This window comes from Crocodylus siamensis, chromosome 3, assembly GCF_052110815.1.
Source record: "Crocodylus siamensis isolate JL-2025a chromosome 3, ASM5211081v1, whole genome shotgun sequence".
Classification (NCBI taxonomy): Eukaryota; Metazoa; Chordata; order Crocodylia; family Crocodylidae; genus Crocodylus; species Crocodylus siamensis.
In genome coordinates this window covers 199,089,954-199,105,020 of record NC_143397.1, presented here as the reverse complement: position 1 = coordinate 199,105,020, position 15,067 = coordinate 199,089,954, and the positions used below count along the sequence as shown (strand labels likewise).

General features: G+C 45.2%; 1 protein-coding gene across 2 annotated transcripts in view; it reads right to left on the bottom strand.

Moving 5' to 3' along the window:
* C3H8orf34 (chromosome 3 C8orf34 homolog) overlaps nucleotides 1-15,067 on the bottom strand; it is a 324,719-nt gene that overhangs the window by 63,109 nt on the left and 246,543 nt on the right. For both annotated transcript variants that reach the window (XM_090040118.1, XM_090040117.1), the window contains 2 exons: nucleotides 9,460-9,545; nucleotides 964-1,037 (listed from right to left, as the gene is read on the bottom strand). In XM_090040118.1, the coding sequence (XP_089896244.1) occupies nucleotides 964-1,037; nucleotides 9,460-9,545 (160 nt within the window). The remainder of the gene's footprint in view (nucleotides 1-963; nucleotides 1,038-9,459; nucleotides 9,546-15,067) is intronic.

Here is a 15,067-nt window from a genome sequence, read left to right as displayed (position 1 = left end):
GTTGTTAAATATTATTAGCATTTATTAAGTGGTTGCCTGATTGCCTAGAAATATGTTAATGCTTGTTCATAATATGGTTCTTTTTTCCTTAGTTGAAAGAACAGCTGGTGCACTTGCTTTCCACTTACATAAATAGATAATAATTTCCTTTTATCATATGAATTAAGGAGAGTATATATGGAAACTAAGTTTCTCAGCCAACTAAATTCAGCAAAAGTTACTACTTCTGAATTTAATTGTATGACACTTCCTAAACATAAGCAATAGTAAAGAGATCTTTGGGTTTTAACATTTTTTATTTTGTTTGAGAAAAAAATCTCAGTCTTTACACACAGCACTGGTGCCAGATTTTTGGTAATATTGACCCTTAACAAATAATTTTAATCATGGCTATATTTTCTACAAACTTTATATGACTGCTCTATACTTCAAAGGAAAAAACTCTCTTGAAAATACTAACATATCTAATACATTTTTTAAATCAGATCCCCTTTAATCAGATCACTTAATAGGTACATCTTTCACTTTTCTATCAGTTTCAAGGTATCTGTTTAATTTGTAGAGCTGCAGTAGAGATTTTAACTGCAAGTTTCATAACTAACGTTAGAATTTAGATTATTATGTTGCAATCAGTTTCTGCAAAAGCAAAGCTATTAAGATGGGGGAATAGTTATTTGCCTTTCTTTAATATAAACATTAATGAGCTGCTTAGAATGCTTTGAGTCCTGGTTTTGAGAATTGGCTGCTCTCAATGGAAGTTTTGCAAGCAGATCAGCGGTACATAAAAGTGTGTACATAAAAGTTGATTTCAAGAGGGTGCCTCTTGCAGAGCTGAAGGAAACAACACTAGCATTGAATTAGTTTTCCAGGCATTATTTGTCAAACACACATCTCTACTAAATGCAAACTCTCTTAATCCACTGGGCTGTTTTGAAAGGTCATCCATAAAGCAAGGATACTTACAGGTCCCATCACTTGAGATGCACTTTCAAAGTCATTAGTATCTTCCATCTGTGTTTCCACTCCAGGCACTGAAGCTGTTCAAAAGAGGTAGAAGAAAGTCACATTCATCTTATTAAGTAACCATAGCTAATCTCCTAGAAAATGTATACCTTGTAAATTAACTGCTGGCATATAGTAAAGAGCTGGTTTTAAATTACTTCATACAGATTTTAATTGTGTGTGGGCTCAGGCCCCTGGCACAAGTTACATTTGAAGTGCAATTAATTTGTTGAGGTAAATCAGCCACAAAGGCATTCTGCAAAAAATGTAGAATATTTTTGTGGATCATTTGTATGGTATCATATATCAAATGTGTGTCATGCCTATGCTGATGCTTGCAATCAGTGGATTAGCACCATCAGCATTGGGATGGGGTTTGGCATTGGGACTGGGAAAGCCTGAGTCCCAATGCCAGAAATAGACTACCTAGAGAGTGGGTTGCAAGTTTTCTTGGTGGGAGGAAAGGTGAGGGGCTCCCTGTGCTGGGAACTTGGTAACCCCTATGCCTGGCAACCCCCTGTGGGGGTTGTGGAAAAAGAAACTTTGAAACGCTGGATCACAGGAAGCTCTAGCTAGCAGGCTGACCGCCTTGTTCTATAGGTCTGAGGCAGCTGGGGAGCAGAGCACTTTAAAATGATGTGCCCTTTACAGTAGGGCTGTGTGAGGCTTCGGACAGAGCTTTGGATCCAGAGAAGGCCACTCCTGCAGTTTTGACCCCCCTGTGTTGTAACACACAGCTGTGACTTGAGTTTGGCTTTCAAGAATTTGGGGTACAGTTCCCCCCAGACCCCTGCACTGATCTTCTTAAAGCTTGGCAGGCTTCATGCCCTCAGCATAGTCTACCATCCCTGCAAGTTTCATCCATATTGGACACGAAACAACAAAGTTATAGATATTTAATTGATTCTCCATTATACCCTATGGCCGGATCGCCGAGGTGGCTCCAAAGCTTCAGAGCTGCTTTGGCTGGATCAAGGCAGAAACCCGGTCTGGAGCTCCGGACTGGATCACAGCCATCTGAAGCAGCTGGATCTGAAGATGGATTGGATCGCTGCCGACTCGCACAGGCCTACTTTACAGATAAGGCACTTTAGACATCCTGAACACAGGAATATCAGTACTGGGGAAAGGCTCCCTGACCTGGGGGTCCCATTGTGCCAGGACCTTGGGATCTGGAAGTCAATCTCTGATCCCAGGGTTCCCTTGCGCCAGAATGTCAAAAAACTGGCTGGGCTGTAACCTGCAGTTTTTAAAGGTTCCAGTGCACCAGGACCCCAGGAATGAGGAGAGGCTTTCCAATCCTGAGGCCCTGGAGTGGAGCCAATGGGCTTGCAGATGGCAGGCAGGATGAGTCGATCTCCAGCCAGAACTTGAAAATTCATGCCCCTGGCTCTCTGCTGGCAGTGGTTCAATTCAGATATGGTCCCAGATCCCAGCGACTGAACCACCTACCATGCATATGTGGCGCAATTGTCAGGATCAGAGATTAGATCCCAACATTCCATTAAGTTAACATTTGCCAGCCCTCTTACTATACATGAAGGATGACTTTATAAAATGTGGAACAGTATTTCTAACTTGAGTAGTGTGACAACAAAGAACTAAGTACAGCTGCCAAGATGTCTGTAGATTATTTTTTCACTACTAAAACAAAATACTGTTTGTCTTTTAGGTTTCAAAGTAGCACAATTTAGCAGCTTTAACTTAATTGAATCAATTTAGGCTCCCATTAGAATACAATTAAAGTAAAACATCCCTGAAAAATACTAGCCATCTGAGAGCGCAATGTTCAAAAAACCTCTCAGTGTAAGAATCGTCTTCCAATAACATTATAAGATAACTGTAAGTGAAAATATGGGCCTCTGTGTTGAGCAATTATACAATGATTTAAATCTCAAATATCCTCTCCATTATTTCCTATCTAGAATTTAGTCAATAGAAATAATACTGAACATACATGGTACAGTAGTTATGCTAGTGAATGACATTCTCCTATTAATAGTATTTTCCACTACATTAGAACAGAAAATTTCTACTTGATCAACAGCTTAAAGAAAAAGAGTTTGAAGGACTTATTACAGTCCTTCAAGCACTTTTAAGTGGAAAATATTTGTTAATTCATTACAAAAAACAAACAAAGAAGCCAGTAAGTTATATGAAAGTTATACGGAATTTTGTTTTCTGTAATTGATAGCATTCCTTAATGACACAATATAACCTGCACCCCTAATAACAACTAAACTTATATACACATTATATATAGCAACATATGGATTAAGTACAGACAGTCAAAAAGCCCAAGGCTAAATCAATTCAATCTTCACAGGTTAATTTAAGCTCTGTATCTGGAACCAACAATCAAGTGAACAGACATCCAGTTTTGATTCTGGAAATGCAGCCACATGCCTGCAGTAGCCCAGGCTAGAAGCCAGAAGGTGCTAGAGAACACTTCCCTGTTCGCTGAAGCAGACAGCTTGGGCCAAGGATAGCTTTCCCGCCCTGTGAGAGGGAGTTTGTGGGGGAGATGAAAAGCATCCTGGGATGCTATGGAACTGTGAATTAATTAGAATCTGGAGGGATCTGGGACAGAAGTTCAATAACACAATTTAACCTAAATCAGTTCAATCTGATACTACATCTATCCAGGTTTATCTTAAACTGGTTTTGGCCATTTTGCAAGCAGTTTATGTGCATTGAATTTCTGGGCTAGGGAAAGAAGTTACACCAACTGTTTTAAGTGATCAGAAACTGGTTTAAACCTGTAACAGAAGTTCAGTGCACACAGATCAGTTTCAAAATGGCTGAAACTGGTTTATGATAAACCTGGTTGAATGTAGCATCAGACTTAGTTGATTTAGGTCAAACCAGTTTATGAAACTTCTGTCCCAGACCCCTTCCTTTCTCAAGTTAAATCAGAGTACCCCCCAGCTTCTCAGCATGCTTTTCAGCCCTGGGCTGAGCTGTGCTTTCTGCTCCAGAGAGCGAGGCTGGCCCCACCCCTCTGCTTCCTAGATGGAGTAGAGGGAGCTGGCTCGCTGGCTAACTGACCTCCCTGGCTGGCTTGGTGGTCCCTCTAGGCAAACCCCAGCTGGGTGCTGGGGCAAGGGAGGGGAGGGTTAAATTCACCTTTCCCCAAGTACAGAGCTGCCCTGCCCTGCTGGCTTACTACTGCTATGACTGTGGACTACAAATCCCAGAGGCACCTAGAAGCAGGATGAGGAAGTGATGAGCAACCCTGCAGACTCCTGCTTCTGTGACTGTGAGCTGCAAATCCCAGAGATCTCAAAAGCAGGAAGAGGAAGCAAACACAAAGCCCATCCTGGTTATGTGCCAGACAGCCATGCTGGCTTCTGGCTTGAGCTACCACAGGCGTGTATCTGCATTTCCTGAATCACAAGTTAATGTCTGTTCATTTGCTTATTGGTTCAATCTTTGCTGCTTAAACTAACCTGCAAAGACTGAATCAATTCAGCCTTGGACTTTTTGATCGTCTGTACTTAGCCCTGCTTGTTACAGATTTGAACCATATTCCAATCAAGTATACTGGTTTATATGACATTCCTGTCCCTAGCTATGATGCATCTTTTTTGTGCTGTTCAGAACATTTCACATAAGACTGCTAAAGAAAGCAAATTTTCTCCTGTATTTTACAAATTTATGCAATTAAGTGTCATATCATGAAGAATCTTATTTCATGGTCTACTTGACAGGTATCAATTGTGGTAGTATTTTAGTGCAAGGGGCTGACCATCACAGTTCATTTTTCTTTTTATTTCATATTACATTTTTATTTGATTTCTTCCCACGGAAGTACACACTGACTGCAAAGATGTTACTTTCAAAACAGTACATATATTTTCATTATAGTTTTCACATTTAGAGCCTGATACCATTTGAGACCACTTGCAGAGTGAGGTTCTTCTCACCATGAGCAGGCAAGGCTTAGGCTCATAGCAGGTGTTATTAAATTAATACAGTAAGTTGTTACAAATATTTTTTTTGGCATTAAAGCTGGAAACATGCAAACAGGTGGAGAAACTTCCATCTCCACCACACCACAGTCAGAGAGGGTTTTGAAAGGAGAGACACTAATACAGTCTTGTTATAGAGGGCAGATGAGGGGTGCTTTGCTGAGTATTTCTATCCCCATGAACCATCTGGGATCTGGAGTTTGATGCTCAGCCCTTCAAGGAAACCCTATAGCATAACCTTATGACTAAAGTTTCTTGTAATGATTGGTATTTGCTACTGAGCTGCATATTCCCTCAGTTAATTATTTCTATTCATGATACATGGGATATGGTTCATGACAATGCAGGTGTTATGGGATTTTAAAAGTTTGTGTTTGGAAATCGTACAGTTGACAGCCTGTTTTCCTCTCTCAATTGCATTTGTTTAGATATGCATCCATTTATCTGAGAAGGATTATACTGGTGTTAAATCAATATAATGAAAATTAGAATCAGGCACTGAATTTTCAGTGGACCCCATCTAGTGCCTGATACTGCATAAACAATTCTCTCACATGAGTCATCTCTGTGATTTTATTTGGCTGCATTGTATAAGTAAAGCTTACTCATGGGTAAGAGTTGCTACATCAGATATTTAGCTAATTAATTCTGAACCCAGGGCCTCAAAAAACCACTAGAGGTACTCCCGATCTAATAACTTAATATTGTGCCCACTAACCAAGTTGTAGATCATTATCCAAAAACAGAAGCATGCACTTTAATTATGCTAAGCATCAGCATTGTGCCTGTGTGTTTCTGAACCAATGTTTTATATCAGCATTTCTCAGAGTATAGTCTACTCCCGGAAGGGAGTGAAGCATGATTAGTTGCAACCCACTATGAGCAGAAAATAAAACTTTTAATAACCTTGGACGAGCCCGACAAAATAAAACTCTGTGCCACTTCTGTGGTATGATGAATTCATAAACGACATAACTAAAAATTAAGAGCACAATCTGATAGCTTGATACTACAGTGTTTTCCAATAGCATTTAAATGTATGCCTATACTGTTTGCAGAAATATATTATCTTTACCACATATACACAATTTTTAGAGAAGCAAAGAAGTACAATATAGTCAGAAATTAGATTGGGAGCCACAAATATAGTATAGGTCACTGTTTCTCAACCTGTGGGTCATGACCAAAAAGTGGGTCACAAGAATATTTGAAAGAGTTCATAGTTTCATAGCTGGTAGGTTCGAAGGGACCTGAGCAGATCGTCAAGTCCGACACCCTGCCATGGCAAGAAAGAGTACTGGGGTCAAATGACCCCGGCCAGGTGTTCATCCAGCCTCCTTTTAAAGACTCCCAGGGTAGGAGCCAGCACCACTTCGTTTGGAAGTTGGTTCCAGATCCTAGCCACCCTGACAGTGAATTAAAGCCTCCTGATGTCTAGTTTGAATCTACCCTCTGATAGCTTGTGACCATTATTTCTAGTCACTCCTGGTAGTGCTCAGGGGAACAGGGACTCTCCTAATGCCTGCTGGTCCCCCCCTGACTAGTTTGTAAATGGCCACTAGATCCCCCCTCAGCCTTCTCTTGTGGAGGCTGAACAGGTTCAGGTCCCGCAGCCTCTCCTCATAGGGCCTGCCCTGCTGCCCCCTGATCATGCGGGTGGCCCTCCTCTGGACCCTCTCCATGCTGTCCACGTCCCTCCTGAAGTGCGGCACCCAGAACTGGATGCAGTACTCCAACTGCAGCCTAACCAGCATTGTATAGAGGGGGAGGATCACCTCCTTGGACCTGCTTGAGATTCATCTGTAGATGCATGGCAAGGTATAGTTGGCCTTCTTGACTGCATCCCCACACTGTTGGCCAGTGTTCATATTGGCCTCAGTAATGACTCCAAGATCCTTCTCTGTCTCTGCACTGATGAAAAGGGAGTTCCCCAGCCTGTAGGTATGCTGCTGGTTCTTCCTCCCCAGGGGCAGTACCTTGCACTTGTCAGTGTTGAAACCCATCCTGTTCTCATCCGCCCACCCCTGTAGCCTGTCCAGATCTGATTGCAGCCTATTCTTTCCTTCTAGCATGCCCACTTCCCCCCACATCTCAGTGTTATCTGCGAATTTGAACAGGGTGCATTTTACCCCTTTGTCTAAGTCGCTGATGAAGATGTTGAACAGTACGGGCCTGAGGACCGAGCCCTGCAGAACCCCACTGCCCACGTCCCTCCAGGTCAAATAAGACCCATCTCCCACCACTCTCTGGGTGTGGCCCTCTAGCCAGTTAGTGACCTAACTGTGGTTGTGAGCAAGTCCCATAAAAAGGTGGGAAACCATGGGTTTCCCCTTGCAGGCTGACAGCATTCCAGCCTGCAAGGAGCTACTTGGGACAATGGGAGGCAGTGGGAGCATGTGCATCTGCGTGTGCACATGGACTTGGCCGTTGTGCAGCCAGGCAGGGTCAAGGGAACATCCTGAACAGTTGGATACAGTTAAGTGCATGGGGAGCAGAGGTTGGAGGTCCAGGGTTTGGGAACTGTCTGTGTGTGTGTGGTTGGGTAGGTATTTGGGTGTGTGTGGAGGTGAATGGGTGTGGCAGGTGCCTGCTGGCACTGGGGGAAGGTGGCTGGGTGCCAAGGCTGTGTCAGGGCAGGGGGTGAAAGGGAAAGCACCAGGCGCTCCAGTTGGGGGGGAAAAGGTTGGGGGGAACTGCATGGCTGGGCCAATGGCATCAGGGCTGGTGCCCATAGTCACAGGGGTGGAACACCTGGGAGACTCTGTTTGAAGGGGGGGTGCCATGACCAGGCTGCCTGGTGTGGTGTGGTGTGGTGTGGTGTGGTGTGGTGTGGTGTGGGAGCCCCAGCCCAGGGTGGGACAGAGTGCCACAGGACTCTCCTCCTCCTCCCCCCAGGCCATGCTGGGGTTGGACTTGCTCTGCTTCCATTTGCATTAACTGGAGCTGATGCAGACACCACACTCCAGCCTGAGTGGGGCGGGGGCATTTGGGGGCCCCTTCTGGGGGCTGCAGATTGGGAGTAAGGGCACCAGCAAGGCCAGGGAGCTGTGGATCAGGAGTGAGGGAGACTGGCAGTGCCAGGGGGCTGTGAGTGGGAAATGAGAGCCACCAGCATGGCCAGGAAGCTGTGGGTTAGGAGTGATGGGTCAACTAGCAGGAATAGGGGCTGTGGGTCGGGACTGGACATCAATGTTTTGGTGCAAAAAAGGTTAAGAACCACGGGTATAGGTTTGGCTTTGATGAGTTTTGTTCTTGTTTCTGGGCAATGCTATCTTGTAATAGACAGTTGTATTTTTCAATCAAAATATATTGCTAACAAACATTGTAGGAAAAAGCTTATGTCAGGAGGCAGAACATTTCTGACAGCCCCTTGTAAAAAATTTGGCAGCACATAACTACCTCCCTCACACCTTCTTCCCTAAGGGACTAAGTTATTTTCTGTTTATCTGGGTAATTGTCAGTGAGTAGCTGTTTGCCCACAAGAGGTAGATGTGTACATAAGGAAAAGGTTCCAACCAATATCTTCCTCCCTCTTCAGGGAAGAGGTGTAGGATTCAGGGTCTTAATTCCTCTGAACCCCTATCAGCTGCAGAGAGTCTGTTACACAACCAAGCCCCCTATTTTATTGATCACATTCGGCTGTCATAGGAGAGAGACTTAGAGTGGTATGAAATGGCAGAGCACAGTGGGTATGCTAATGGTTTGAGAGCAAGAATGCAGAAGTGTGGATAGGCAGGTCTACATTTTTTCTTCAGTAATGCAGGTGGAGCTACTAACTATAACAATCACTGAATTGCAAAAGAAGTGTGTGGAACAAACAATTAAAGAACATTCAAAACTAGGAAAAGATTCTGAATGGCCTTGTGTAGAGCAGCAGACATAAGATGGGATAAGTAAAATAGTATATTTTAGATCCGTTCTGAGGTGCTTTATATATTTATTAATTTTTTATTTACCAAAGTAAAATATGGCCTTACTGGTAGGTGACTGATAAAGTCTTAACAAGTCAAAGCCAAAATTAATCTGGTCTAGATATACTTCATTGGAAATTGTTTCTATTTGAGGGACTGCCTGGAATATATAGCAACAGTAAGACCAAGCTCAGCACCATCTGGTATGACTGGTAAACTATTCTGGCACATTGTAAAGCCCATGTTTTTACAGTGGGAACTGCAGGAGAGATGAGGCAGGATCTGGAAAGACTTTTCTTGGGGGAATAATCATAAGTTATGGGTCTGCTGTTTCCAGATAGGTGATTAGGGAGATAGAAGAAAAAGTGTTATTTTATAAACTATTGTGCTTTCTAAAGCTACATCCAGGGTGCTCAGAGAGCTGGATTTGATTTGTTTTTTGTTGTTGTAGACATTTAAATATTAAATGTCTTTAATAATTTCTGGTTTGACTACATATTTTATTTAGAGCCACTACTTCATCAGTATAACCTGGTTTGATACAAGAGCAGCCTTACATACATCATGTAACTTACCATCAGAGTCAGGCAGTGCTTGCTCAGGAGCCAGAGACATGAGTGAGACATCCTCCGCCTGTTCCGCTAAGTTGTCACCTTGCAGTCTAAACAATAAAACATTAAATAAAAATATAATATAATATTGTTCCACAAATAGGAAACTTAGGTGTTTTATATATGACCATATGGCTGCTTGTACATGTGATGAAACTGCCATTTTTAGAAGTCTAATTGTGTCACATGTTACATGAGCAGTAGAGTGTTGTGATTTAATTTTGCACTTTGTACACATGCGGTGATGTATTGCAAAGCAAATGACTGTTATGTAGCAAACTAAAACACATCCCAATATATTTTAGTTTGCTACCTAACAAATTGGAGTGTTGCATCCATCCCTAAGCCCTTTTGGGCTTCCAGTGCCCGATGCACTGTCTCTGCCTCCAGGTACCAGCACACTCAGCTGCCTCCTTCTACCTTCCTGCACTGTCCTCAGGGGCAAGCCATCCTGTTTCTGGGTGGTCCCAGATGGTAGAGACAGTGCATAGGGTGCTGGAAGCCTTGGGGGGGAAGGCAGTGGGGGGCCCAGTTCTACCCTCTGCAGTGGTTTTACCCCCTGGGGATCCCTGGGTGGGCTATTAGCAGGAAAAGTGCTGCCCTAGTTCGGACCTGGCACCTGGCCCACTAGCAGCCCATCTGGGAGGTCTGGGGGGGCGCCACTGCCATGGAAGGAAGGAGCAGCACCCCCTGCAGCTCAGAACCTGCTGGCAGCCCACCCCCCGGCCGTGGGATGGTTCCGCCAAAAAAAAACCCCTAAATTGAAATATTGGGTTTTTAATCATCACAATCACCCCCCCATGGTCCCCCCCCCCCTCCTCCAGCCCCCCTGACTCGTACTCAACTGCACCAGAGCCCTGGTGCTGAAACATGAGGCCTGGCCAGCAGTGTGTTTCAGCACCAGGGCAAGGGCCAACTATAGAGATACTCTGGCAGCCAGAGCATCTCCATGGGGGACCCAGCTTCCAGTTGCCTCAGGGCATGGTCAGGGATCGTGCTCAGTGCCACTTTTTTAAACGTCAATTTTTTTAGACCCCTGGATATCCAGGAGTCTAATTTTCTCCCTGCGCTGCAAGGTCCTTTTGTTCCCACACATACCTGTTGCCCCACCTCAAAGGGGTTTGAGATGGGGCAAGAGGCATGTGTGTGCTTGTGTGGATGTGCCCAGAAGGACTTTGAGGAGGCTGCCTCCCAAAATACTACCAAAATTTATCAGGCAGCAAGAACAAAGCATTTAGAGGTACCATTAGAGAGCTATTTAATGGCTACAATTAACTTCCAGAACAACAGAAGCTTCATGAGTGTCCTGTGCTTCCCTTCTGCTCCTGACGGCTTACATTATACTAATTTTGAAATGGTAACATTGTCTGATTGCTGAAACCGTGATTTATGAATCCTTCCCATCTGACTGACTTAATGCAATGGCACTCTGCTTATTTAGCATGCTCACATGACCTGTTGTTAACTTTGTTTTGAGGAAAGGCTCCTCCAAAGCTAATAGCCATCCAAGAACAAATTCAGTGGTACTCCACAGTAACACTTCTGTAACAATGCTCAGCCAGAAAGAAGTTTACTATCTTCAACAATAAACATGGAAACAATTAATCCCTCAACAAATATGACAGATCTCTTTGCATTCAAAACTGACTCCTCTCCATACACAGGCATGAACTTAGGATCCTGAGGACACACGCTCACTCTGCAACCATACCCATTTTGTAGACGAGTGGTTCTCAACTTTTGACTCAAGGACCCTTTCCATAACTTTTCTGAATTCAACAGCAACCCAATCTAGTGGTGGGGGAGGACTGAAATTTTATTTCCTTGCGCAGGGGCCACTATGGTTGTGTTTTGCATGGAAGCCTTCATGTTTACTTTCTCTGTCCCTGAAACATACTTGTTCAGATCTGGCAGTCAAAAAGTTTCCTCTAATTCCTAAAGCACAAAAGCATGTTCTGCTGTGACCTCTAAGTGCAAGTTCTGGAAACCTAGCTCCAATATCTTGGCACCACCAGTTTTTCTAAGCGTGGTCTGTCTCTCTGGGATACTGACTGAATTGCCAAGTAAAGTTATAAAGTCCTTGATTTTCCTATAGCTGTTGTCAGATAAGGGGCATTATACCTAACATACTTCCTGTCAGGAAGCAGCTATTTAAGACACACTCAAGGTTAGACTTATACACAAATTCATAATTTCAATGTCAATACATAACCTGTGCAAAGATTTCCCAAACAGTCATAAACACAAAGAGAATGCTGGCTTATCAAGAAAAAGAAAAAGAAAAGGAGACTAACTGTAGTTGGAGATAGTCCCCAGATCTTATCTGAGGAGACTGACTGTAGTTGCTCTCTCCAGTCCTTACCTGAGAGGGCAAGCATGGCCCAAGTCACCAGAGCCTTCATATATCAATGACTAGAGCCACCTTCCCCTCAAGCACCTTCCACCAGCCCTGGGAGCATGGTAGAAGCAGGAGGGATGAGCAGAGCTGAAAAACATGGCCCCATGTCCCTCACCTACCCATGGCAGAGTGTGTCGTTCAGTTTGCAATGACTGCCAACTCAGGGACTGCTGGAAGACAGGTGGCAGCACCATGAGTGGGAGTCTCTGGAAGAGCAGCTATTTCCACTTTGTCCATGGGACACTGGGACATGAATGGGGCACCAGATGGGGGGGGAATTATTTGGAATTGAAAAAGTATCAAATCTTGAAAATCTTTATGGGATAGGAAACTCATATCCCACACATAGATTTCATAGATTTCATAGACATTAGGGCTGGAAGGGACCTCAGGAGATCATCGAGTCCAGCCCCCTGCCCAAAGGGCAGGAAGTCAGCTGGGGTCATAGGATCCCAGCAAGATAAGCATCCAATTTACTCTTGAAGGTGTTCAATGTAGGTGCTTGAACCACCTCCAATGGCAGACTGTTCCAGACCTTGGGGGCTCGGACAGTAAAGAAATTCTTCCTTATGTCCAGCCTGAAATGAGCCTTGCAGGAGTTTGTGACCATTCGACCTCGTCATCCCTTGGGGCGCTCCGGTGAACAGACGTTCCCCCAGATCCTGGTGGTCACCCCTGATAAACTTATAGGTGGCCATCAGATCACCCCTGAGCCTGCGCTTTTCCAGGCTAAAGAGTCCCATGGCTCTCAGCCTGTCATCGTAAGATCTGTTTTCCTGACCTCTGATCATGTGCGTGGCTCTCCTCTGGACTCTCTCAAGCTTCTCCACATCCTTTTTGAATTGTGGAGCCCAAAACTGGACGCAGTACTCCAGCTGCGGCCTCACCAAGGCCGAGTACAAGGGGAGAATGACATCCCGGGATTTGCTCGAGAAGCATCTATGGATGCACGCCAGCATTTTGGTCGCTTTACTAGCTGCAGCATCGCATAGGCTCATGTTCATCTTGTGGTCAATGATGACCCCCAAGTCTTTTTCTTCTGTAGTGCTAACCAACGTAGCACTGCCGAGCCTATAAGGGTGCTGCAGGTTTTTCCTCCCAAGGTGGAGAACCTTGCATTTTTCGGTGTTAAACACCATGAGGTTCTCGTCTGCCCATTTGCTGAGCTTGTCCAGGTCAGCCTGGATCACCCGCCTATCTTCTGGTGTGGATGCTTTGCCCCAAAGTTTGGTGTCATCGGCGAACTTGGCCAGTCCACTCCTAACTCCAATGTCCACATCATTAATGAAAATGTTGAACAGTATGGGTCCCAGGACAGAGCCTTGAGGGACCCCACTGGTTACAGGGCACCATGATGAGTGACTGCCATCAATCACAACCCTCTGGGTCCGACCACGAAGCCAATTACCCAGCCAGCGGATCATTGTGGAGCCAAGGCCACAACTGGGCAGTTTGGCCAAGAGGTAATAATCATGGGATACCAGATCAAAAGCTTTTTTGAAGTCAAGATATATGACATCAATCTCTTCTCCCTAGTCCAGGTGATAGGTCACCTGGGCATAGAAGGAAATGAGATTGGTCAGACAAGACCTACCCACAACAAACCCGTGCTGGCTGTCCCTTAGAATGTTAGCCTGGGCCAGTCCCTCAAGGATGGCCTCCTTAATAAACTTTTCTAAGATCTTCCCCAGGATAGCAGTCAGGCTAATGGGCCTGTAGTTAGCTGGATCCACTCTCCTCCCTTTCTTGAAGATCGGCACCACATTGGCCTTCTTCCAGTCTTCTGGCACTACACCAGAGCACCAGGAGTTTTCAAAGATCCGTGCCAGGGGCTGGGCTATGACACTCACCAGCTCCTTGAGTACCCTGGGGTGCAGGTTGTCAGGGCCAGCTGACTTGAAGGTATCCAGCTTCTCAAGGTGTTCCTTCACGCAGTCAGCATTGATGGAGGGTAGGGGATTCCCCTCACCCAGATTTCCCTGTCCCATAGCAGGCATGGGCATCCCGTGTGACTGATGAAAGACTGACGCAAAGTACCTATTTAATAGGTTGGCTTTTTCCTGGGCGTCAGTTGTCAGTTGCCCCATCTGGTTTAGCAGGGGTCCAGCATTGCCCTTGCTTTTCGTCCGGCTCCCCACATATCTGAAAAAGGACTTTTTGTTGTCCTTGATGCTTGAAGCTAGTTGGAGTTCAGTTGCAGCCTTGGCTTTCCTGGTTTGGTCCCTGCAGGACCGGACCAGCGGAGTAATCCTCCTTGGAGGTGAATCCCATCCTCCATCCTTTGTAGGCTTTCCTTTTTAGCCACAGTAGGTCCGCTAGGTCTCTGGAGAGCCAGGGGGGCTGCTGTGCCTTCTTGCTGCCTTTCCTCCGTGTTGGAATAGATTTAGCTTGTGCACTGAGGATCGCTTCCTTGAGAAGCAACCACTCTTCTTGAACTCCCATCTCCCTGGGGTCATGGTCCCTGAGGGCCTGACCGACTAGCCTCTTGAGCTTGTCAAAGTCGGCTTTTCTGAAGTCAAGGACTTCTGTGTCGCTGACTGACTTGCCAGCTTTACGGTGAATGGTGAAGGTGATCAGCTCGTGGTCTCTGTCACCCAACTTCCCATCAATCACTAGGTCGCCGATTAGGTCATCCCCCGTAGCCAGTACCAGATCAAGCAGCGCTCTGCCTCTCGTTGGCCCATAGACTTCTTGGGTCAGGTAGAGGTCATCCACGCACGAGAGAAAGCTTTGCGCCCGCTCAGATTTAGCTGAGTGATCTTCCCACGAGATGTCCGGGTAATTGAAGTCACCCATGACAACCAAGGTCCTGGAGCAAGCGGCCTCAGTCAGTTCCCGGGCGAACTCCTGGTCAAGCTCGGGACTTTGAGTGGGAGGTCTGTAGTAGACATGTGATTATCCCTGTGTGGCTTTAGCATAAGAGACCTATGTTCTGGCTGTTATTCTTTTCTTTAATTAGAAAAAACAAAAAAAAAACCCTTGGCTTATTGATCCTCCTTGCATAGGGTCTGGGTGCTGCAGCACCCTTAAGATCTCACAGTAGCCTGCGATGGCATGGAACCTGAGCTGAGCATCATTGGTGTAAATATACAAGCCATTTACCACACGGGAAAACAGAGAAAAGTTTTGTGGCATATTAGCTGCTCTATGGTAATTGACCATGTGCAGACAATT